Source organism: Chelmon rostratus, chromosome 13 (genome assembly GCF_017976325.1).
Source record: "Chelmon rostratus isolate fCheRos1 chromosome 13, fCheRos1.pri, whole genome shotgun sequence".
NCBI classification, from domain to species: domain Eukaryota; kingdom Metazoa; phylum Chordata; class Actinopteri; order Chaetodontiformes; family Chaetodontidae; genus Chelmon; species Chelmon rostratus.
The window spans coordinates 27,403,845-27,430,310 of record NC_055670.1 but is presented as its reverse complement, the minus strand read 5'-3'; the positions used below and the strand labels follow the sequence as shown (position 1 = coordinate 27,430,310).

The 26,466-nt window shown below is 44.1% G+C and overlaps 1 protein-coding gene across 2 annotated transcripts; it reads right to left on the bottom strand.

Moving 5' to 3' along the window:
- Window positions 1–60: 60 nt before the first annotated feature.
- epc2 (enhancer of polycomb homolog 2 (Drosophila)) lies at window positions 61–23,576 on the bottom strand. Of its 2 annotated transcripts, none has more exons than XM_041950714.1 (14): window positions 23,219–23,576; window positions 19,798–19,957; window positions 19,031–19,176; window positions 14,355–14,561; window positions 13,164–13,312; window positions 11,597–11,726; window positions 9,577–9,780; window positions 9,399–9,482; window positions 6,628–6,761; window positions 5,684–6,006; window positions 4,940–5,073; window positions 4,098–4,257; window positions 3,346–3,595; window positions 61–256 (listed from the first exon to the last, which is right to left on the bottom strand). In XM_041950714.1, the coding sequence occupies exons 1-14, from the start codon at window positions 23,369–23,371 to the stop codon at window positions 187–189; spliced, it is 2,304 nt and encodes a 767-aa protein (XP_041806648.1). In that variant the 5' UTR covers window positions 23,372–23,576; the 3' UTR covers window positions 61–186. The 2 variants fall into 2 exon arrangements, with proteins under 2 accessions (XP_041806648.1, XP_041806649.1); XM_041950715.1 differs by having other exon boundaries at window positions 4,940–5,070.
- Window positions 23,577–26,466: the final 2,890 nt, after the last annotated feature.

Genomic DNA, 26,466 nt, shown 5'->3' with positions numbered 1-26,466 from the left:
AGGAGGAGCAGGGCGTGATGGGAAGAGGAGGGGGTGGTGAGGAGGAGCAGGGCTTGATGGGAAGAGGAGGGGGTGGTGAGGAGGAGCAGGGAGTGATGGGAAATGGAGGGGGTGGTGAGGAGGAGCAGGGAGTGATGGGAAGAGGAGGGGGTGGGGAGGAGGAGCAGGGCTTGATGGCATGTGATGTTATGTGACCTCCATGGGCAGCGTGGTCTCTGACAGTCCGTTCAGCAGTCTCTCCGGCTCGTGAGAGTCTCTGTCAGGACAAACAAGAATGAACCATCAGTGAAAAGGGACTGCTGATCCTGGACCAGGCTCACGTTCTCTGTGTTCAGAGGATCCATTCTGTCTTTACATCCTTCAGTGACCAGTTTACAGTTGGTTTTCTCCTGTTATTTCATGTCATGTAAACTCGAAGCATCTGGTCTGTAATCAAAGTGGGGATTTCCAGAAACCTGTAATAGAAACACCTGACGAGATGAACCTGACTGTTCAGTTTAGACATCTTGTCTCAGTGATATAACTGATACTGGAGATCCCAGCGGAGATAAGGAGACAGAGGGGACGCAGAGCTGGAGCAAAGTGATGGGACAAAAGGAGACGGTATTAACCGTCCATTCCGTCTCTTACTCTGGGGGACATAAGATCTCTGCCTAGAGAAGAGCTAGCGGCGCTAACTAGCCTGCAGCGGGAGTACCGGCACCATAGCATCTGTATGTGCTTCACAGAGACGTGGCAGAACAAACTCACGCCGGACATGCATCTCACTTTGGACAAGTTTTAGGAGAGAGTGGACAGGTGAGTAACAGAGAGTGGTAAGAGCAAGGGCGGGGGCATAGTGATGTTTGCAAACAACAGATGGTGTTACCCAGGACACATCACTGTTCAGGAGCAGCGCTGCACGAGAGACATACTGAACGAGAAGAAGAGGGTTTTTAGGTCAACAGAACAGCTGATCGGGTGATGAAGGAGCTCAGGAGGGTGAGGGTGAGGGTGAGGAAGGCTACTGGCCCTGATGGCATCAGCTCCAGACCGCTCAGGGACTGTGCAGATCAGTCGTTCTGCACGTCTTCAACATGAGCATCAATCTGTAGGGAGTTCCTGCCCTCTGGAAAACAGCTCAGACCTCTTTCTCACCATGAGAGCACTGGGAGCACACTGAGGATTGTGGGGGGGGTTTAAATCCAACCATCACTGCTGAGGGGGGAGCTGGAGTAGACTGTCACCTGGCTGCATGGACCACGGACTCCCTCACCAACAGACCGCAGTATGTGAGGCTTCAGGACTTTTGTAGTCTTTGTATAAAATGTAAATATATAAAGTCATTTTCTTATTTTTGTTTCTGCCTTTGCTGTTTCCTATTTTTACTGTTGCTGTCTGTAACACCACATTTCCCCAGTTGGGAGTTAATAAAGTTTTTCTTATTTGATCTCATGTTCTGCTGACTCCAGGTCTGTCCATAGAGGATCACTGGTGTTTAGGTTAGGGGACTGTAAGGGACTTGGTCCTGGTTTAGGATCATTATCTTGTAGCAGAAGCCATCCTCTTTCCATCTGCAGCTTTTTGATTTTTATTTAACTGAATCTGGACCAGTGAAGCGCTCGCTGTCCACCGGCTGCAACACAAACCCAAAGACTGATCGATCCGCCTGCAGCTCTCGTTCTCTTTTCGGTGGTTTCATGAATTCTTCATCTTCTTTCTCCAAACATAACTTTGCTCGTTGTGACCTGAAAGTTCTATTTGAACTTCATCAGCCCACAAGACTTGTTCCTTAAAAGCATCAGACGTGTTGAGATGCTCCTTTGGTAAATTTTGTGGTGAGGATGATGGAAAGCTTTTTCTGGTGACTCTTTCATGAAGCTCATATTTGTGCAGGTGTAGCTGCTCAGGAGAACAGAGCCCCACCCCTGCTGAGTCTGCTGAGTCATCATGAAGGTCTTTACAGTCGAACAGAGGTTTGGATTGGACTTTCTAACAATACTGTGAGCAGTTCTCTCTGAAGGTCTTCCACTGATCTCCATTGTTTCCTGTTAACTGTCAGTTCTTTATTACATTTCAAACTGAGAAAACAACCAGCTGAAAACTCAGTGCTGTCTTTTTAAAGATAAAGATGAGCTTTATTCATCCCCAGCCGGGGAAACTTGGGTGTTACAGCAGCATGAAATATTCCCACATTATACATCTTAAATATTCTTTCAGCCTTCTCCTGCTGTGTTCAGCGTGCAGGCGGGTGCTCAGAGGAGTTGAGGTGTGGGTCACAGGATTTATCAGGTTTTGGCCTTTTCTTAACAACGACTGTGAACAAGCCATTGACCTATGAAGATTAAATTTCTTGGGGTGTCCAAACCTTTCTATGGTGCTCCTTTCCTTTTCCTCACTCTGAAATTATACAAAAATAACAAACTCATCTAATTTAAAGAGTTAAAGAGGATATTTCATCTTTAGCTTTATGACATTAAAAGAAATGTCGACCTGGGGTGCCCAAACGTTTGCACAGCACTGCAATTAAGAAATTCCTCAGATCATATGTCAAAAATAAAATAACTGCTGCACCTCTATCTGCAATATATCAAAGATTAGACTTGGATCATCTAGATCATATAGAAGTGGTGGACTACAACAGCTGGTTGAGATAAAAAAACTCAATGTGCTGTACAAAAACATTTCTCAACAAAAACTTCATTTTATTAGAAGACACCACGATTAACTTCTTAAATTCATGAGCCTTCCATGTCTGAACATCAACAGCTGAATGACATTCATCAGATCTATCAGAGTCAGGTTCAATAAAATAAAACCAACTTTGAAAAGCAGCTTCTTTAAAATTACACGCACTTGTTTTTCAGGTTTTTAAGGTGACCTCCACTTGGTTTGTGAAGATGAAATACAGGTGTGTGCAGGTGGATGTTCAGCTGGACAGGTGTATTTCCCTCGACAGGTGTGTGCAGGTGGATGTTCAGCTGGACAGGTGTATTTCCCTTTGACAGGTGTGTGCAGGTGGATGTTCAGCTGGACAGGTATATTTCCCTCGACAGGTGTGTGCAGCTGGATGTTCAGCTGGACAGGTGTATTTCCCTCGACAGGTGTGTGCAGGTGGGTGTTCAGCTGGACAGGTATATTTCCCTCGACAGGTGTGTGCAGGTGGATGTTCAGCTGGACAGGTGTATTTCCCTCGACAGGTGTGTGCAGGTGGATGTTCAGCTGGACAGGTGTATTTCCCTCGACAGGTGTGTGCAGCTGGATGTTCAGCTGGACAGGTGTATTTCCCTCGACAGGTGTGCGCAGGTGGATGTTCAGCTGGACAGGTATATTTCCCTCGACAGGTGTGTGCAGGTGGATGTTTACCTGGCGGTTGAGACTTTGGGCACTCGGTCGAGGCTGGCGGCGACGGAGGCGAGCTTTAAGGCAGACGTTGGGGGGGCTGAGGGTCGAGCAGTGTGGGGTTGGGCGGGGGATACGGCGCCCACCTGGCTCCTCTGGTTGGGGAGGGACTGAGGGGAAGATGATGAGGAGGAGGAGGGGGGGAGTGACCCCCTTGTTGAAAGCCCAGACCAGCTGAGAGATGAGGAGGAAGAGTATGGAGGCCTGGAGGGACCTGAGGAGGAGGAGTAACATACATCCATAATAATCCAGTGTTAGTATGAAATACGCAGTATAAATATCATCCTATGACAATCTGAGATGTATGTATTACAGCTGTGATGTTGTGGGGGGGGGGGGGGGGTCTCTGTTTTAAGAATGAATATGCAATTTTAGAAGGAAAATGGTCGACATCGACATAATTCTCGTCTTTTTGGCTCCAAACGCCACCACAATGGATTTGAAATGAAACGCACAGGATGTGATTAAACTGCAGACTTCCAGCTTTTATTTGAGGGTATTTACATCCAAACCAGGTGAACGTGGAGGAATTCATGTCAAATCCACTGTGGTGGTGTTCAGGGCCAAACACACGAGAACTGTGTTGATGTCCCGATATTAATGAACCTGACTGTGTAGTGTCGATTCTGCATCTCCACCTTTTGTCCCCATGCTGTATGTTTTTGTGTTATGTGTGACCCCTCCTCAGTGAGGCTCAGACAGGTGGAGTAGCTCACCTGAAGGGTGGTGGACTCCATTGACGCTGGTCTTGTAGGGTTTATTCTCACTGTTGATGTGACCGTGAGGTGGAGGAGGAGCGCTGACCACAGCGGAGGCTGCAAACTGAGCGCTAGCTGAATCCAGAGTTTTCGAACTGGACTCACTGAACCTGGTGGACTGTGGACCAGACCGGGACAGGACGGGTTGTTACTCAGACGACCGGGCACAGACAACCACTCCAAACATCAATCAACACATTTCACAGATCCGACAGATACATAAACACACTACACAGCACATGTTGGCCTGCTGCATCAGAACAGACGTGTTAAATGTCTGAATTTATCATCTCCAAATATCAACAATAAAAATAATAAAAAGTTTTGACCGAGAAGAAGGACGACCATGAAAACTATGAGAATTAGACCAAGACCATTGAAGATGGAGCTCTGACAAATCTCTAGCAGTGAGGACATTTAGTCACAAGGTGTGTTATATAGAATATGACAGATATACACACACATATAAAATGGGTTACATACAACACAGTGGATGGTTAAAGCTGTGCTCATGCAGGTAGAATCCTCCAAATATATCTCCAATCTGTTCAACTTCAACATCTTCTGTGTGCTATGAGATGCATGGTTGGTGTTTCTGGATCATGTTTCATTTTATACGTCATGTCGAGTGAATAATGCCTCACATATTATATGTTCTGTGAGCTAGCATCGTGTATTCTGTGTTGTTTTCTGTATGTCTGTGCATTAACACGGGAGCTATGAGCCGCTGCGTCTGGACGCGCCACCATCTTGGTGAGTCATTACGTGTTGACCTGTGGTATGTTGAGGGGTACATGTACCTGTGTTTGGTGCAGTGCTGTGTGTCCGTATACAACAGTGTTGTTCTGGAGCTGCAGCTGCTCCAGCTGTTCTTTCTGCATCTGGACCAGCTGCTGCTGATGGTTGTGGTACTGCTCCTCTGTGATGCCTCCTGCTGGCCAACAGAGAGACACACACTGATATAACTGACATTCATTCATTTATTTGACTGTCCACATGGGGGAGCTGTCTGTTACTGTCAGATGATACCTGTGCACCTGATTGTACTGTGCAGGTGAGCTGGACTGTAACAGGGTGTAGGTAAGGTGTTCTTGCTGAAGAAAAAAACATCGGTGACAATAATGATGTATAAAGTCAAAAAATATCTCCAAAAAAGAAAAAGCAGGAGCCGTGACATCAAAAATAAAATACAAACATGGAGTTAAAAATCTTACCATGTACAAATTCACAATCACACCTGCAGTCCTTCACCCACACACACACACACAGTAACACGCACACGCGCACACACACACACGCACACGCACGCACACGCACACGCACACACGCACACACGCACACACACACACACACACACACACACGTGTCCTCTGTGTTCTTTGGAAATCGAGTTTAACTCATTTATTTTGAACAGTAACAGAACTTTTGAGAAGCTTTTGATGAACTTCTGATTTAAAATAAATCCCTCAGTCCTGCAGCCTCAGGGAGAACAGGAAGCACTCAGCACTCTCTGTAGTTTCTGCAGGACTGGCCTGATAACTCACCTGAACCAGTGGTGCTGTCAGGTGACAGACAAGAGGTGAGCCTGTTGTCCTCCACAGAGGACCATGCGGTCCCTCTGCCCCCCTCCCTCTGATCCTGAAGCGGTTTGGGTCTGTAGAAGAACCTCCTCAGGGTCTGGATGTTGTTCAGGATTTTAGTCAGGCTGGGGGTCGTGGTTCTCGAGGTCAGGGAAGGGTCGTGCTCCAGTGTTACTGGGTCATTGAGGGGGCAGGCACTGGTCCTGGTCCCGCAGACTGATTGCATTGAAGAGTCCATCTCCCTCAGTACTGGATCAAGATGTGAGGAGGCTCGGTCCAGGATTATCCTGATCAGGAGATTAATGAATCATTTGGTTGTCAATGGAAACGTTCTAAATTCTTCTCTGTATGTAATCATTTGTAAACGTTCCTGCAGTCAAACATCTCGTGTTCAGCTCCGCTGCTGCTCTAAATAAAACACCTGAAGAAAAATCTCTCTTTGTAATAAGACTGGAGCATAATACAGGAAAATCTAAAAAAACAAAACAAAAAGTACAGAGCAGTAAAATCCAGTGTGACTGGTTCATCCTCTGAGAGGCAGGAATGAGACCAGGATCCTTCTGTTACATCTGGATAGTTCTGATCTAGAGTCTGTCTTTGGATTTCCACATTTCAACACATGTATATTCATGTAATTAGTTCCAACAGAGGCAGGCTGAGGGCTCTGCCACAAAACTGGTTCAACACCTGGAACAGCAACCTGAGCTCCATCTAAGATGCTGGTATCAGTAATAACAGGAGACGTTTCTGCTGATCATCAATTCAACATAAAATCTAAACATCTGGTTTCAGCAGTAAACTGGGTCTCAGTCAGTTTCCTCTCCCAGCAGACTGTGGATCACATTCCTCCCAGAACTGAACCAATAACCCCGCAGAAACAACGAGCAGAGAGGTGTGGAGGTGCTTACCTGCCTCCTCGTCCTATCCTGCGGCGGCTCAGGCCCGTCCAACGAGGAGGCCGAGTCAGTTCGGTCAGACAGTGCCGGAGACACTGAGGGAGGAGATCTGGTTGATCATCTCCACTAATCTGCTCCGTGCAAGGCTGAACAAACAAACAAACAAAGAAGGTGGAATTTGGTTGATGAATATGAGAATTAAACAGAAACAACATACTGTTTCTTTTTCAAAATAAAAGCAAGACGGATCAGTGGTTTGGGTTTGTTACTGTTCCAAGACACCTGGAGACGGCTTCAGAAACTTCTACCAGTTAAAGCAGGTTTGGGTTTAATCCAAAGTTCCTCCCTGAAGGTTTCAGTTCAACATCAGTCTGTTTAAGGTTCAGCTCACATTTCAAAGGGTATTAAAATCTGAGCTGAGATCTGTTTCAGTATTCAGTCAACATGCTGTACGTGTGTTTAAATTCACAGCAGCATCTTTGTCTCATGATTGAAACATCAGCATTTCTTCTCATTCTAAATGTCACAAAATAAAACTGGAGTAAACAAAACTGAAACTGTTTAACGACATGGAGGCTTTGATATCCCTGCTACAAACCACCTGACAGTATCTCACTCAACTAATGCTTCTTAAACAAGCTAATTATTTCATGTACTTACTGTAAAATAAATGACATGGCTGGTTCAAAGTACTATTTCTGATTCGTTTCCATCTACACATTCATTTTCAGCGCTTTTATATTAACATAGTTTGAGTCACTCATGCAGGATTTGAACTTATGAAGGCACAAATATAACCAAAGCTAACAGAGCTCAGCTGATTAGAGTTCAGTTCTTGTGTTCAGTACTTAGTCTCAGCTCATTGCTGATCCTACAACATGCTGACAACATGTCTCATGCTGTCAGGTTTCATGTCTCAGTGCTGACATTCAGGCCTCATCTACAGATATTTCCCCACGACATGACCATCATCTCCAAACACTCCAAACACTCAAACAAGTCTACATCAACGATACTTCAAATAGCAGAGAAGAGTATTTTGAGCATGCTCCTCTTCCATAAAGTCAATCATCTTGCATCGCCCTGTTTCGTGGAGTTTCGTGGCCACCAAAGGTTCTTGGAAAGGGAGGGGTATAGGAGGGCTTCTCATCAGGGGACTTCTCTTTGTCCAGCATTAACTTTATAATAGCTTTATCAATTACCAAGCATTACCTTTATCAGGGGTGTTGAAAACAGCATAATAACGGACATTAGCTTCATCAAGCATTCAACCTGCCCCCCATTCAGGATGAGCAGGAAGCATCACTGCAGACCCCTTTTATTCTGGAGACCACCTGTTCCAACCTCTCCCCTCTGATGAACAGTTAGCAGTCAACACAGATACCTGCACACTGTAAACTTCAATGTTTGTTGCTTCATCATTCTTTGTTTTGGTAAATTCAATTTATTGTTCACTGATGTTTTTCCTCTTCTTGTCCTCATTGAGCTGTGTGGATTTCATTCTATGCAAGTACACTGAGTATGAACTGGAAATGTATGAACTGGAGTCAGATTCCTTGTATGTGCACACAAACTTGGCCAATAAAGCCGATTCTGATTCTGGTTCTGATTCTGTGCTTGCAAAGGCTGACGATCATTTTCAGATTATCCATTTAGAGGGCTGCTTATCTGCTGTGAAATCCTGGATGTCAGATCATTTCCTGTCCTGAATAGTGATAAAACTGAGATGCTGCACATCCACCAGTCACGAGTTTGATCTGATAACAATAACTATTGATAACTGATTTCTCAAAGTTTAACAGCCAAAAACCCTTTTCTTTGTTCCTACCCTCCTTCAACCCGCACATTAAAGAAACCACCAAGATCGCCTTTTTCCATTAAAGCTAAAACTAAATCTTTTCTGTCGGCGGCTGACGCAGAGACCCTGATTCAGAACATCGCTTCATTTAGACATGATCATTGAGACGTCTTGTCTGTCTGCCCCCTCCCAACAAGTCTTCAAATGATTCAGAAGTCCTGCAGCTCGACTCTGAACTAAAACTACGACCAGATTAAAGCATTTTAAGTCTCTCTCTCACACTCACACTCACACTCACACTCACACTCACACTCTCAGTCTCAGTCTCACTCACACTCACACAGGAACACATACACACACATGCTGTAACACGCCAGCACTCACGCACCCACAAACACACACTGTAACACACTATGTGGCTCTGTGAAACAAGGCTTTCACCATCTCATCTTATCTAATCTAAAGGGACTTGCAAGCGCACCTGCATTTGTAGAACAGCCAATAGGAGCGCCCCCTCTCTGAAAAGACCTGTGATTGGCCAAAATCTCCCATCACGGGCTGTATTTCCTAAACCTGACGACAGATCCAAGAGGAGGTGCAGAAGCTTTCTCTCAGACCATTTGAATTACAGGATGCTGAAGTTTAGAGAATAAACTATTACAGTTTACAGATACTGTATAAAACCTTTAGCTGTATGTAGTTTTTCTACTCAAGTACATACTTCCTGTGTCTGTGTTGTAGAAATGATAATCATAAATGATCATTAAGTTTTATTGTTGTCTTGTTTAATTTAATCTTTAGCAGTGCATCATATTTATGTGTTGCAGTGGAGAGAGCACTGAAAACTGTTCCGGATCACATGTCACCTGCTGTCAGTACCAGTGATTGTAGTGTTGCTGTTGTGCATACACGTTGCACAGAAACCAGACTTCATGTCCCTCCTCTCCATGATCGATCAGTTTAAAAAGAAAGAGTAGAAACTCACAGAGAGATATTGACATCCAGCTTTCCTCCTGAAGACAAAAACTCCATCAGCATTATTCTCCTCGTCAGGTGAAGATGGAGGAGACTGAGGAGACAGAATAAAATTCTGAATACAACGACATCGGACGACGGTTCGCTTCAGTATAATCACATGATGATCGGACTAATGTGATGCTGACCAGCGGTGGCGGTGGACTGTCCTCTTCTCCAGAGCTGTGGAAGTCGTACTGTTTAATGTCGGCCTTGTTGACGGTGAAGGGCCCGGGGGGTCGACCGGGACGTCGCTGTGGAGGATACAATCTGTCCCGTCGGATGTTCTTCTTCTTTGGTCTGATCAGGTCAAAGGGAAGCTCATCTCTGACAGAGACCTGCTTCTTCTGCATCTGAAACACAGACAGACACTGACAATGAAGCAAAGAAAACCTGAAACTGAAGCTGAAAACATCCGAGCATGAGGAGTCTGTAACCGTACTGAAAACAGAAAACCAGACATGTCGGATTCTATCATGTTTTCATCGTTTGACCTTTGACTGGAGCATGTTTCATAGCGTCACTGCGTTGTTTCTTCTTCTGCCATTGTTTAATGGCACTAACTGGAGAATCATCTCCACCTACAGAGCTGCACACAACTCGTAGCACTGGTGCTCCCGACTGAACGGTTTACATGCATCACTTAAATCAGCAACGCAACAACGCATCTGACTATTACTGATGGTGCTTTGGTAAAAGAAATATCCAATTTACAAGTATCATGATCAACCAAAGGTACTTATGGAGTTCTAAAGTAAGGCAAAGGAAGGAAAATATTGAGTTTATATATCTTTGCTGTTTGTGCTCTAAAGGAATCTGTTGTTGCATTAACAAACTTAACGGCAGCTGCAAGCAGTGATTCCAGGTTCAAACCTTTTCTGCTCAACAAAAGCAAGTAGTTGCTTTATGCAATCACCAAGCTCCTCTTTGCTACAGTCTAAAATTTAGGTATTGGTTAAAATTTGCCCCCAGCGCATGTGCGGCAGGTGATCCTACAGAACATTTTAGCCACACCGGCAAAAAATTTAGGAGCAGCCCTTAAATCAACATGCAACACAACACATTCATGTTTTTCCATCGTAAATGCATTAGTGCTAATGCTTTGGAAATAACAATGAGCTGTTTTAATTCAAGAAAAAAGTTATGCAGTGCTTCAAGAGAAAGACATTTTCCACGTCTTATTAAAGGGGGGCTCCAGTACCTCCGAAAACCAGATATTACATAAACCATCAGTGGATAAAAACTTTAAATTGTGTTTAAATGTGTTTACCTATGCGTTTCAAGATTTGATATCTTGTCTTTGTGCTATTTTCAATTAAATATGGAGTTTGAATGTACGGCAAATCATCATATTCTGTTTCTATTTACATTTACACAGTGTCCCAGCTTTTAGGGAAACAGGGTCGGAACAGACATCAGCGTCAGATAGACCCCTGGAGACAGTTTATAGGCTAACTGTCATTCCTGCCATTGTACAGTGACAGCTGGGGGCAGTTTGTACAACAGAATCGTACACGGGGCATAAATCCCGTTTGAATTTTATCTGGATCAGTTGAATTAGTAGAAATAGGGCTTAGCCTTTTATTACAAGAAATAATGGCCTTGAGGTTGGAGAAGAGGTTGGAAGGTCGCCGGTTCGATTCCCTCACCAGACTGGCAGAAGAAAGCCGGCTGATGCGCCCTTGAGCAAGGCACTTAACCCCCCCAATATGCTCCCCGGGTGCTTGAATGCAGCCCATTGCTCCTGTGTGTCTCACTGCATGGTGCATGTGTGTGTTTCAGTGTATCAGTGATGGGTTAAAAGCAGAGAATAATTTCCCAGTTTGGGATTCGTAAAGTCAATAAAATAAAATAAATAAAATGATGCAAGGTCCAAACACAAACAAACCTGAAGTCAGTGTAAAACTCACTACTACACATTCAGAAGCTCATCATCCAGAGTCCCGTAGAGTGTGACAGGTGTGAATACAGTTTACTGCTGTAGTCCATGGTGCAGGTTGTGTGGACTGCACAACACTTCCCAGTCAGTGGTGTCAAAGCTCACGATCACGACAGACCAGTTGGTGAAATTATTATTTTGTTTGACAGGAACTTTTTGCATCAAGTTTGTGAAAACAGAAACACAGGAGGTAAACTTCAGGCAGTCAGTCAGATGTAAACAGTCAGTACCTTGATCTTGATGTCTGTTTTGGGTCTGCTGCCGTTGATCAGAGTAACTGGAGTGCTGTACACTGGTTTCTCCACTAGAGGGAGTGATACCTCTCTGAGAGTATCTCCACTGAAATCTCCCATCTGATACCTGAACACAGAGAAAACATTAACAGAGCACACTGGACTGATAACAACCGTCTGTGACATCAAACCTTCAGCTTTCACAGCTATAGCGCCTCCTGCTTGTTACAAGGCAGACCGCATTAACCTCTGAACTGACTCAGATTAACTTCTCATCAGGTTTAAAGTGACATTACACCCATTTCCACATGAACTGTGTTTGCTGGTCCTGCTTGTGCAAACAGCTGCACAATACTTAAAGTCTCTTAACAGGCATAAATTATAATTTAATTCAGGGCCAGATTTCTAACTCAGACAAGAAAAGGGATCACATTCGTCCCATTTTAATGTCTGTACACTGGCTGCCAGCTGGTTTACTGTAAATTTATCAATCTGCTGGCAGTCTGGCGTCCTCAGTCAAGAACTTCCTGGATGCTCAGGTGAGGACTGAAGAGGACCCAGCTGTCAGGGAACAACTAATCTCTATAAACAGATACCTGCATATAAACGCAGAATCTGTAGGCAAGAGAGAGGTACTGGAAGCGGTCTGGTTTCAGTTTGTAGTCCAGGTAGTATTGACCAATCACATTTGAGTGGACTTTGGTACAATGTAGGTGAGCAGTCCGTGTGGAGAGCAAAAGAGGCGGATTTAGCTTTTTTTAATTTTCATGCATTCCTATCCAGATACCTTTAGAGAATTTGCCAAAATGTCATCTGACACCATTTTCACATCTCAAGTTGCCATTCAGACTGTTAACAATCACTAGCGTACAGAAGAGGAAGTCTTGGCCGGGCTATCTGTTGACCGGATATCCACTGGCTGCATTTGACCCCCTCAAACATTCACCGTTACCCCAGAGACTAAACTGTCGGCATACAATAGGTGATGGGTTCTGAGGTTCAGCAACCACAGAGCCCAAAATTTCAGAGTGTAAAATCATACTGTTGCTCTTTTTATTTTGTTTGATCTATTTAATATAGTTTTTCAGTGAATTATTGTATCGCCTGATGGCTTAGGCCACAGCTCCAATGCCATCATCAAGTTTGCTGACGACACCACCTTCGTTGACCTGATTATCAATGAAGATGAGACTTCCAACGTAGAGCAGGTCAGTGTCCTGACATCTCAATGTCAGCAAAGCAGCTGGTTATGGGCTTTATATCACTACTGTTAACAAGCTATTAAACCATCACAGTATTTGTATGTGCATTACCTGTTCATCACTACTGTACAGCAGTCTGTTTAAGTACATTTTAAAACACTTATTTGCATTACGTGCTATATAAATAAACGGTGTGAATATGCTGAAGTGTTTACTTCTGCCTATGACCCAGACTCACCTATAGGACCTCAGGATTATAGACAGAGACAACACTGACCACACTGAATACAGAACCAGTCCATGTTGTGTGTTCAGGTACTGTATCTGTGTAGAGTTTAAGAACCTTCTCCCCCCCTCCTCACCTCCTTTCCACCACCTCCAGGGTGAGATGCAGCAGTTCCCTCTTGGACTTTTCTCTCCTCTTGATCATCTCCAGGATGGTGACAGTCCGACTGAACTCCCGCCTCAGTCTCAGCATCTTCTCGTATGACGCCTCGTCGTTCTTACGGTTCTGACACACACAAATACATCACAGTGATTCATAAAGATAAGATAAGACAGATAAAGCTTTATTAATCCCCAGCCGGGGCAATTTGGGTAAACTCTTACTATCTGTGTTAAGTTACAACAACTGGACTGAAAATGTTAGTGTCTCCCGTTAACAGGCTGCTGCAGTTCAACCAATCTGAATCTTTTGTTGTAAAACCACATTAGCATCTCAACTGAAAATGGAAATAATAGAAAAACAAAGAGCAGAAGCCTCTTTAAATTCTGCTTAAATAATGCCATTACATTGCATTCTGTTCCACAATTCAACTCCCGGGATGTGAAAATACTTAACTATTAAAAGCTGTATTAAGAAGCTGTCTTTATTGATCTCAGGTGTATGGAGCCCAGGTGGCGTCAAGATACATGAGACACGTTATTTCCAGTATTACTTTTAAACACAGATCTCAAATTATTGTAAATTGTTGTTAAAGATGTTTAGATAATTAGTTATCCCGGCCATTGAAATTAATACAAAAACATGAATATCGTGTACCATTTATTATGATGTCATTTTATAGACGGACCTTCTCTCAGCACCTCAACAGCTGACTTTCTGGTAAATGAACTGAGTTTGAGAGTTATAACACTGTAGAGTGTGTTGAGACTGCAGAGCAGTGAGGATGTATTACAGCATAAGAGTTATTATTTATTACTGAGTTAAACTGTGGGGACTTAGTTCTGTTAGGTACAAACACAGAGGATCCACAAAAACAAGCGAGGAAATGGTGAAGTGAGCACCACTTTTATTCCTGGCCTTGTAGAGAAGCTTTGACCGAGCATTTCAAGGTCTGTAATGTTCAATTAGTTCCTTAGAAAAAACACTGCTCCATTCAAATCAAACCTGCAGGAAATATAACTCAACATCAAACAGAACAAATACAACACAACATGTCCAAATAATTAAAATAAAGGTCCGGCATCAGTAACTCTAAAATCTGACCGAAGGCTCTGTCAATCAGCAGGTTGAAATAAAAACCACATTGGGGACTGAGATGAGGACTGACCTTTCTGGTCTGCATCTTCTCGGTTCTCCGTCTGAAGGCCACGTAGGCGTCGTTGTTAGTGGATCCGTCTCTTTTCTCCTGTTTGATGTGAGGAATCAGTGACGGACCTCGACAGTTCTTCCTCTTCCTCACCCAGTAATCATACACTGACTTCAGCAAGTAGTCATCCTCGTTCAGCAGCAGCTTCGCCTCTGACAGAGACACCAGCTGAGAACAGAACCAGAAAAAACAGCTGAAAACAAGATAGGTGTAGGCTGTCAAACTAATTCAACCCAACACATTATACACTGAATTACACTGCACCCAGAAAGTATTCACAGCGCTTCACTTTCCCCACATTTGGTTATGTTACAGCCTGATGCCAACAAGGATTCAATTATCGTTTTCCCTCAAAATTCTACACACTACACCCACACATGTGTAAAAACGTGTAAAAATCTGTTAATTTCTGGCAGTATATTATTATGGCAATGCATATTTTTTATATATTTTTACTACAATTTTTTTTTCTTTTATATAGTCGCTTGTATAATATGTACATATACATATATATATATATATTTATATATATAGTCAACTTTAATTTTGTATTTTCATTTCTGAATCTCTGTTGCTATTTTTCTTTCCAACTGCTATTACATGCTGCTGTAATACCCAAATTTTCCCAGCTGGAGATTAATAAAGTTTTATCTTATCTTATCTTAATGACAAAGTGAAAAAAGTTTTGGAGTTTTGCAAATGTATTAAAAATAAAATGGAGTAAGAAATCACATGTAGAAAAGTATTCGCAGCCTTTGCCATGAAGCTTGAAAATGAGCTCAGGTGCATCCTGATCGCTGATCCTCGTTGAGATGTTCCTACAGCTTAATTGGAGTCCACCTTTGGTAAATTCAGTTGATTGGACATGATTTGGAAAGGCACACAACAACTCGAAGCACATAGCTAAGATATCAAAGCAGTGACTTCAGGAAACTCTGAATGAGTGGCCCAGCCAGAGCCCAGACTTGAATCTCACTGAACATCTCTGGAGAGATCTGAAAATGAAAAACTTCCCACTCAACACGATGGAGCTTGAGAGGTGCTGCAAAGAAGAATGGGCGGAAATGCCCAAAGACATATTCAAAAAGACTTCAGGCTGTAATTGTTGCCAAAGGTGCATCATCAACGTACTGAGCAAAGGCTGTAAATACTGATGCACATGTGATGACTTAGTTCTCTATGTTTAATAAATTTGCTAACATTTCAAAAACACTTTACGTTGTCATAATGGGGGTGTTGTATGTAGAAGTTTATTAATCCCCAGCTGGGGAAATTAGGGTGTTACAGTCAGCAGAAATAGAAATAGCAAAGGCGATAGGAATAAAATAAAATAAAAAACTAAAATAAACAAGATGACAATATATATATGTAAATTTAATACAAAAGACGAAAAAAAATAAACTGCCAATGCAAAATACTGAAAAATACAGAAAAAATAGAAAAAAAGTAGATAAAAAGATTTAAAAAAGAAATTGTACATGGAAATTTGAGAATTACACAACGATGTGAAGAATTTCACATGGTGGGTCTGGATAAGTTAAGTACAGAGACAGTGCACAGTACATAAATATATATATGTGTCACAGTAGTAATAAAAATATACATGTAAAGGTGTAGTACTTAGAGGAAAAAAAATAATGTAATATTGTGCAAGGTATTGCATGCGTGATGTTAAACAATAGTAGTGGAAAAACAGTACGTATGTGGACTCAGAGCTCCATTATACAACGTCTGAGTTGAATAACCTGATGGCTGTTGAAGGACTTGCAGTAGCGTTCCTTCTTACAGGCTGGATGCATCAGTCTGTTGCTGAAGGAGCTGCTGAGGGCCCCCACTGTGTCATGCAGGGGGTGGGAGCAGTTTTGCTAACCTCCTCTCACCTACATCCTCAGTGCTGGTTCAGTCCAGGACAGAACCAGCTCTCCTGACCAGTCCCTCTCAGAGCTTCCACAGCCCCAGCAGACCACTGCGTAAAAGACTGCAGATGCAACCACAGAGTCATAGAAAGTCCTCAGTAATGTCCTACATACTCCAAAGGACCTCAGTCTTCTCAGCAGATGGAGACGACTTTGGTCCTTCCTGTACAGGACATCAGTGTTAGTGGACCAGTCCAGTTCATTGTTGAGGTGGACACCAGGTATATGTACTCTTCCACGATCTTAATGTCCAGACCCTGGACCACACCGATGTAGTCTGTGGTGCTTTCCTGTGGAAGTCTATCACCATCTCCTTAGTCTTGCCGTTTATGTACACGTGGTTCAGTCCACACCAGTCAACAAAGTTAGCGATGACTTCCCTGTGTTCATATTGTTCCCCTGTGATACACATCCAACGATGGCTGTATCATCAGAGAACTTCTGGAGGTGGCAGCTGGTTGTGTTGTGTCTGAAGTTGTTTCAGTAGACTCCGGCTCCTTCCAGCTTCCCCTTCAGCAGTGTGGTTGGATTGTGTTGATAGCACTGGAGAAGTCAAAGGACATGACCCTCACTGTGCTTCCAGTGCTCTCCAGGTGGGAAAGAGAACGATAATCCTCTCCAGAGTCTTCATCAGGTGGGAAGTTAAGGCTACCGGCCTGAAGTGGTTGGGCTCCCTGGGATGCACAGTCTTTGGCACTGGAACCACACAGGAAGTTTCCCAGAGGGCAGGAACTCTCTGCAGACTGAGGCTCATGTTGAAGATGTGCTGAACTCCACAGAGCTGATCTGCACAGTCCCTGATCAGTCTGGAGCTGATACCATCAGGGCCAGTAGCCATACTCACCTAGTCCTCCTGAGCTCCTTCCTCACCTGATCTGCTGTTACGGAGAGGCTGGGTGGGGGACAGGGGGGTGGCGGTTGGTGATGTGGATTGGAGGGAGCTGAAGTGGTGGGAGGACGGAGCTGCTGGTATCAGGGATGCACTGAGGGGAAATGGTGCTGAGAGGTAACGCCATCTGGTCTGGGCCCTGGTGGTCGGGGGAGGGAATGGGGGTAGAATCAAACCTGTTAAAAAACGGGTTCAGCTCATTTGCCCATTCCTGGTCTCCAGATTCTGGCCCCCTGCCGTTGTCGCTGCTGTGGCTTAAGATGGTTTTCAGGCCCCTCCAAACCTCTCTGCCATTCCCTTGTAGCTCTTCTTGCCTCTTCTGATCTCCCTGTTCAGCTCAACTCAGTTCTGTCCCCAGACTTAAAAACCCTTTTCTTCTCATTCAGTAGGGTTTTCAGTTCAGGGGACACCCAGGGTTTGTTGTTTGGGACACCTTCCTGGTAGGCACAGTGTTCACACAGAATTCAATGTAGTCTGTGATGTCAACCTGTCAGGGTACTCCCCCGTGAGGACTGCACAACACTTCCCAGTTGGTGGCGCCAAACAGTCCCTCAGTGCCGTACTACATACATCGCTATGCCCTACCCTTCATCTTACTGCACTCTGTTGCTCGCCTGTCTGCTCTCAGCAGATGGAATTTGTCCAAAGTGACACGCGTGTCCGGCATGAGTTCAGCCATGTCTCCATGAAACACATGACGCTACACTCCCGCTGCAGACTTGTTAGCGTCGTTAACTCTTCCATCTTATTGGGGAGAGATCTCACATTCTTCATAATAAGTGGTGGTATGGATGGTTGATACCATCTTCGCTTCCCCGTCTCTCCGCCGGGATCTCCAGTCTCTCTGCTGGGAGTACGCTGGTGTTGCACAGCGCTAACAGCTGATCCGGTGTGTGAACAATGGAGCTGTGGCTGAATGGACGACCTGATGTTGTTTTTAAAAGTCCAAAATAGTAGAAAATAGTAAAAAGCAAATCACGAGTCCCACCAGTTGTACATCCGTAGGTACGCACGATCGACTGAAACTAATGACGGAAAAAAGACGAGAAACACACAAGAAAACACTAAAACAAAGGAAAGCCGTCAGAGCTGCTGTAACAAGCTGCCACTTGTGTGTCGCTATCTTGGAGATACAAGTTAAAAGAGGACCACAAGTTAAAGCATTCAAATCAGTTAATCAGTAAATCTGACTCATAGTCAGTCCTCATGATCTAGGGGGAGATCAGCAAGATCACCTATGTTCTTCAGTGTTTCAAATAAATTACTGCACACGTAATTATTACCATTACTGTTATCATTGCCACATTGGCAATTTAAAAACACGTTAAAAACCTAGGTAACAGATTTGTACCTCTGTGTAACCATGGAAGCACGTCTACACGATCAGGTAAGAATCCATGTGACCACAACGTACAGTCGTCAGACTCTATTTTATGTGCTGATGGTAACCGTAGCCTAAAGGCCTTGACCCCTGCATCACAGCCATGGCACCATGGCACTGAAGGTATAATATACATGTGTTTGCACACACATGCCGAGCTAGGTGGTCAAAAGACCTCCTACTTGATAATCCATAAGTCAATCAACAGAAAAATAATTCTAACAATCGATTAATTGTTTTGTGTATGTGTTTGAAGAGACTTCAATTTTACCTGGTGTGTGTGTGTTCAGACGGACCTCAGTGTTACCTGGTGTGTGTGTTACCTGGTGTGTGTGTGTGTGTGTGTGTGTGTGTGTGTGTGTGCAGACGGACCTCAGTGTTACCTGGTGTGTGTGTGTGTGTGTGTGTGTGTGTGTGTGTGTGTGTGTGTGTGTGTGTGTGTGTGTGTTACCTGGTGTGTGCTGGCCTTCTCCAGTCGATCCACCATGGTCTCAAACTGCAGAGGTTTGATCTCCATCTTTCTGTTCAGTCTGTTGAGCAGTGTCTCATCCTCGGAGTCCATGTCGTAGTCTGGCTGCTCCAGGTCCAGACCCAGAGCTGGAGGACAACAAACAGATCGGGATGTAACAATTTACTACATTTTTTTATGATATCACGTTAGAAATATGACTCAATGCCGTTGTGTCACTGTGACGCTATCTACCATGACATAACATGGTTATTTACCATCTCTCCTTATCGAAAATTGTTGTATTGTTTTTGTTTGAACAGCAGAGGGCGCAATCATAGTAGCCAATAACAGACTCCCATGATCCTCTGCAAGCCGAGTGCTGCTAAAGTTTTAATATCGCTGTATCAAGGTATTATCATACCGTGAGTTTTTGGTATCACTACAAACGGAACATACATACTAGTACATGATGAGAGTTTAAAATGCTGCCTTATTCACACCCCTCAGTGAACACAGGTGCAACACAAGGCACAGTGTTAGCACACGCAGACATATTGGTATTAAAGGTGGAGAGAGGTGGTGGTGACTCCATCAGATATTTTTTTGAAATACTTTTGTCTCCCAGGGGTCTTAATGAGGAGGAGTAAGTCAAGTATTCACGAATAACTGCTGACTCAGATTGGATTTGTATAATAATAAATTAGGCACAGTCGCCTCGCTGACTGCTGATGAACTACAGATGTAGACCAGTATTAAAGAGTACTCACGCTGTATGTGGATGAGCTGTTTCGGAGCTTTGACCTCTCCTTTGTACAAACGGTCATAGTAGGTGGTGTTACTCTCTGCTTCAGGTACAGGGATCACCATGTTCTCCTTCTTCTCCCTGAACACCTGCTGGGCTGAGATGGCCCTCTGCAGATGGTGCTCCTGAAACACAACCAGAAAAACACACAGCTCACTCTGCTGCAAGACTGACACACTAAACATTTCCTGAAAAGTCTGTGGTCTGGTTCAGACTAAGAACAAGGAGTATTTCTAGATTCATCTGTCTGTGCCTAAAGACACAGAGACTGCATGTGGTGTGTGGATCAGATTTCTGATCTCTGAACATTTTAAAGTGCAAATGCTGCTGAGAAACACAGAAGACAGATTGAAACTGACTGAGACTCATTTGTCCAGATGTTAAAAATGCATTGACACATCTGTAATCTTCCGTCCTCCCTGTGTCAGTAAGCAGTTTGTGGAAATATGCACAAGAGGTGGGCAATATGACTAAAATCTTCTATCACGGTGTTGGTATAGATCACTGTGCAGTAATTATTCTGTTAAGAAATGGTTTAACAATACCATACCATGCGACATCACATTTAATTATTTTCTTTTATATGTACTTCGTACAAACAGCTGCTTCACATGAGACAACACCGGAGTTAAAAACACAAGGTTCAAAGAGTAAAACTAACTCAGAAGCTTTAAGGCTCCAAATGAGAACAACAAAGATGGAACAGGGGTTCGTTATCACCTCCAGCTGTGGCTCTCAGGTCACATGACAACGTGACAACAGTCCTGCTGAACACATCACATGGCCTTCAGACAGCAAGCTGCCATCCGAAACGTGCAGCAGAGAAACTACAGCTGTTTTCTCATATGGACTCTGGACAATGTCCAGACCTGATTCTGTGGATGGTTGTCCTTTCACACATGTAGCATATGTGCTAATATGTGTGTGTTAGCTCGCTGTTTAGCAGTGGAGCAGTACATACACTGAATGACAGGGTGTAAATATGACTTAAGGGATAACTGGTATTGCCAAATCTCTACCGGTGGACACACGTGTGCAGATTCTCATTCATCCTGGTCACGGTGCTTCTGAATGCTTTACGATGGCCCAACTTGCTCGAGGCTCTAGAAGACATTTCTTTTGTTGTTCGTTATACACTGTCACACCGCCCAACCCTAATATCCACTGACTGTCAGTTAACAGTCGGCCTAGCTCTTAGCTATTGCTAATTAAACTGTTATTGTCCTAACTAAACTGGACCTTCTTTGTCTGGTGGTTTTGTCAGTTATCAAACAGCTTCAGGTGCATCAGCAGCTCTGCCTACTGGAGTGAAGGAGGATTGACCCTGATTTACATATTACCCAGAAAACAGATTTCAAAAAACGGAAAGACGAATTATAACCAGATTTGTCAACAACAGACTGAGTAGAAAATGAAAGAGTCTTCAATTTCACCTGGATTTTATCTGACATGAAAACCCGAAAGACTTGGTAACGGAGCCTAACTAGCGCTGTCACAATACCTGCATTGCTGCAATACCACGCTATTGGCAAGCCACTCACAGGGATGACAAGTGACCACTACAACCACTGTGGTCCTGCTTCCAACATGAGGATGATTGACAGGACAAAGCAGGGTTCAGCTCACACTGAAGCTCCTGGGCTATAAAAACTTTCCATTCCCCATCATGGTGGAAAAGGATCACTGCATTGGGAAGGTTTCAGTAACCAACCAGTAACCCTAACTCTAACCGGCAACCCATCATCCCAAATTTCTTGACTTCAGCCACAAGGAAGAGGTCCTGCAGCATGAGCACAAGAGAAAGCTGACATTCATAGAGTAGATAAGACTTCATTGATCTCACAATGGAGAAATTCACTATTCACATCTGGGCAACAAAACGATCTCTTTTGCCCAGGTTACAGCACAGAGCTGCAGTGCGAAAGAGACAAATTCAGCAGAGTGAAAAAGATCTTCAGATCTTCAGAGAACATCAAGTAATTCACAGAAACAAAGAAATAAATGGCACCAAAACCACGTTGTTCAGCCACCTTAAATCACCGTAGGGGAAATTCCTTCATGTGACGGCCCTTGGCTACCCTCTGATGATGTTCCTGGCACACTGATCAGATACTTAAAGTGAAGCTGGCATCACTGCAGTCCACTGATTGGTCAGGGATTGATGTATGATTTCCCAATTCTGCTGTTTTTTCCGTTGTGTTTTGTCTTGCTGCAGTAGTTTGTATCCTTGTTGTAATAAACACAGACATACTGAGAAGTCTTGTAGTTGTTATCAGCACAGCGTAGTTCAGTGTGTACTGTGTGGGTGGCTGAGAGAGCGAGCAGCAGAGGAAAAGGTTCACAGGAAGCTGTCTGGCAATAAATGTACAGTACAGGTTACAATCAGTCAGTTCATAAACGCTGCAGCTTCTCAACACCAAGAACCAAGAGGTCTTGTCTGTAGTTTCTCAACTGCTGGAAAAGTGAAGGGGTTTAAACCTGAAGCCACCCAACGACCCAACCTACATTTGCGAGTACTGTCTGCGAAGGAAACACAAGACAGATCTAAGGTTTAGGTGCATGTACATTTGGGTTTCAAGCAAACTATACCAAGAGTCTTTGGTGGAAACGCAGCTTTTGTGTTTATGTGCAAATTTCTTTAGGATGAAGGGTGTTATTCTGTATCATGTATCTATTATCTCTTGGTTATATGTGGATGCCTTTAATTAAACACAAGACGACCCTGTCAGTCAAAGCATGTTGCCACCTGCACCTTTTCTTTGTATTAGAACTGAAACAATTAGTTGATTGGCAGAAAATCTGCAAGCACTCTGATAATCTATTCACACAGCTTGTGTTTCAGTTTTCTTTGGTCAGTGCGAGTAGTCTGAATTATTCACTTTCCAACGCAGACTGGATGGCAGAAAGGTATCAGAGCAGAAACATTAAAACAGAAGCTGTGTGATGTAATTTGGATAAACTGTGAACTGTGTCAGTAATAACAGCACATTTCTGTCACTGCGTTTGGTTCAACGGAAACAGATTTAGTTTCCTTTGCTCACAGAGAGCAGCTTCAACTTTCTGAAACAGGTGTTTTATCCGTCCGTACGTTCTCAAAGTCGCTCACAGGAACGGTCTGAAGCTAGCGTAGCAATGATTAGCTACCAGTTAGCCTGCTGCGTCGTCCGTTGCCTTGAGAACTACGTAAAAACGTAAACGTCAAAGCCACGAAAAGCGCCCAAAGCTCACTGGCGCTACGCTAACAGCGCACACTACGTGCACTGTGTGCATTAATGTGTCCTCCTACACAGCGTGCGGTGAAAACTGTGCGTAAGTACGTCATGAATCCCGGCATAGCACGCAGCTGACACCACAAAGACAGACTTTAAATTAAAACATGTTCCTACCAGCTCTTCCTCTTTCTCCATCCCGGTCGGCATCTGCGGGACGGCCCGGTTAATGGACACGCAGTCGGTCAGGTCCGGCAGGTCCCTGTTGTGGTAAACCGGGAGCGGTTTGGCGGCGTCTAGCGCTCGCGCCCGGAACGAGAGTTTACTCATTGTTTGCGCCAAATTAGCGACAATCCGCCACACAACTGCACCAATACCGGCGTGAATCCGCCCCGGACGCGACTTTGTCCACCGCAGTAGAGCTCATCGGTGTCCGCTGCTCCGGTAACCGGCGGAAGGACTCATCAGTGTACGGGTTTAACGGGACGTTGGGGCCGTTTCTCCGTGGAAAACATGGCGGACATGTCCACACCAGTGGCGGACCAATCCCATCAGACACCGCGGCACAGCTTAAAAAAAAAAACAAAAAACGCGAGACATGAAGGTGCGCGCGCAGCTCCTGATGACAACGTTGACTCAAGAACCGCGTGAGTTCCCGAAGCGTGTGTCCTGCAGGTGTTCACCTCTGAACTTTATTAACAACTTTATAGGACGTGCTTTATTAACACTACATTATTGGGGCCCTAAATTAATGCGGAAATAGTAAAAAGGGAAAGATTGAATTCGGCATCTGCTAAAACAAAGAACCTTTTCACTGACACCGCACATTTGTGAAATGGATCTCAACCTTCTCATGTCAAGCTTGAAGAAAACGAATTATTGTTCAAAAGTTATTTACTCTCAAACCACCAAGAACCTGTTTTCCACTCGTTCAGGTGAAGAGGTTTAGTGGGACACTGACAGACATGATGAATAAATTAATGATGGTAGAAATTAGTTTTTAGAGACATTGCAATCAATTACACTGCTGGTCATCAACACACCTTTGAACATTTAAATTCAATTCATATTCATACACAAACATATATAGATATATTTAGAAATAAAGATTTATATCCAGTTAAATGTCGTAACAAGGCAAAGTTCCCTGAAACCACCCTACAAATAAATACATCTATAGTGTTCATAAATCGATTGATGCAGGCAGCAGTTATGTGGTCAATAAACAGCTTCTATTAGGGAGACATTTTATTCACAGATGTAAATATGTGACGAATATCAAAGGATGCCTATCTACGTCAAGTTACACGTGTAATTTCAGTTTCAATTTTTCAATTTTGTTCAAATAGTGGCGAATCACAAGAGAAGTTGTCTCTGGACATTTTCCAGGGCCAGACTCTTAATCTACAGAGACCCAATAATTCAGCCATCAGCAAGCATCTGGTGAAAGTGGCGAGGAAAAACTTCCTTTTAACATTCAGGAACCTCAAGCAGAACCAGGATCTGGGTTGTGGCCATCTGCCTTGAGTGGCTGGTTGTAAAGGTAGAGAGGTTAAGAGAGGGAGGGGGCGGGAGGGAGGGAGAGAGATGTAGAAAGACACACAGAGATAGAGAGAGATGATGATGTCATGATCGGTGCTTGTCATGCCTGTTTTATGTTGAAGGTTTTCTTTTTGTGTCGTCATGGTCCGGTTTTGTCACGTCCTGTTTTATTTTGAAGGTTCATGTTATGTTTCTTCTTTTGCTTTACTTCCTGTGTTTTCCCGCCCTTGTAAATGTCTGATTTGTTTCACCTGTGTGTCATTAGTTGTCTTCCCTTGTGTATTTAGGTCCCTGGTGTTTCAGCCTGTTGTGGATCTGGTTTGTAGCATCTAAGTACAGTTTTCTGGTCTGTGTCAGACATTTCATTCCTGAACCAGGTCCACGTGATAGATGTTGCTCCTCTTTCTGGTCTGAGCTCCTCCTTCATGTTTGTTTCTTTCCTGCTTGATGTGCAGACGAACACACAGCATCATCCGTATGATGAAACATCCCATCATGCCTTGCGGGGCTCAGTTGTTTGTTACGTTTGCTGTTTTTTGTTCCAAAATGCAGATTTTTGTCTGTGTTTGTTCCGAGTTTTCACTCTGGTGCTGGTTTATAGTTTTAACTATACTCAACCAAAAAGACTATTAACCAAAAGAGAATTGTTAGCCTCGACATGTTATGGTCGTGTCACCACAGCTTTAGTCATCCAGGGTCAGTGGTTTGTACCTGTTTCACAGTGACAGTTCAGGTGGCAGGTTTACAAGTGTCCAGGATCTGCTTTCTATAACCTTTGCCAGAAAAAAAACAGGAGCCCCCAAGTCCGCCAGGAGGAGGCTGTTTGTCAGGAGCCTCCAAGTCCGCCAGGAGGAGGCTGTTTGTCAGGAGCCCCCAAGTCTGCCAGGGGCCCCCAAGTCCGCCAGGAGGAGGCTGTTTGTCAGGAGCCCCCAAGTCTGTCAGGAGCCCCCAAGTCCGCCAGGAGGAGGCTGTTTGTCAGGAGCCCCCAAGTCCGCCAGGAGGAGGCTGTTTGTCAGGAGCCCCCAAGTCTGTCAGGAGCCAGCTCTTAGGGTAGGACAGAAGGAGAGTAAAGCACAAAGTTGCAATGAAATTTAACAGAGCAGGTACAGACCAACGTCTGTAGCAACAGGTGCAAGGAAAAACTTCCTTTTAACAGGAAGAAACCTCGAGCAGAACCGGAGAGAGAGAGAGAGAGAGTGAAGAGAGAGAGAGAGAGACTGAAGAGAGAGAGTGAAGAGAGAGAGACTGAAGAGAGAGAGAGTGAAGAGAGCGAGAGAGAGAGACTGAAGAGAGAGAGAGAGACTGAAGAGAGAGAGACTGAAGAGAGAGAGAGAGACTGAAGAGCGAGAGAGAGAGAGACTGAAGAGAGAGAGACTGAAGAGAGAGAGAGAGAGAGACTGAAGAGAGAGAGAGAGAGAGACTGAAGAGAGAGAGAGACTGAAGAGAGAGAGACTGAAGAGAGCGAGAGAGAGAGACCGAAGAGAGAGAGAGAGAGAGACTGAAGAGAGAGAGAGAGTGAAGAGAGAGAGAGAGGTTCGGGGATGGAGAAATCCCAGTATTGACAGCTGTTATAGATTTATAACTATATGAAGTACGTACAGGATAGTATGTAGATATGTGATATACTGTATTCATGTATGTGAAGTATTTACTTATTAATAGCAGATAGTATATGAACATAATACAGCACTGCTCGTCTAATAATAATGGTAGCATGGCTAACAGAAGCTGCAGTGGATGTCCGGCAGGAGACGCAGCTGTCATCGGTAGTCCAGGTTCAGACGCTCTCCATTCAGACCTGCGAGACCAGAAAGCACAAAGACTCAGGGGAAGAGGCCGAGTCAGGAACGTGTCTTTGTGGGACAGGAACACATACTGATGGA

Coding starts and splice junctions, on each gene's coding strand:
- epc2 (XM_041950714.1), bottom strand. CDS start 23,371: ATGAGTAAACTCTCGTTCCGGGCGCGAGCGCTAGACGCCGCCAAACCG. Junction 14,562..19,030: donor AGAAGGCCAGCACACACCAG/GTAACACACACA, acceptor TTCTGTTCTCAG/CTGGTGTCTCTGTCAGAGGC. Junction 6,007..6,627: donor AGGATAGGACGAGGAGGCAG/GTAAGCACCTCC, acceptor TCTCCTGATCAG/GATAATCCTGGACCGAGCCT.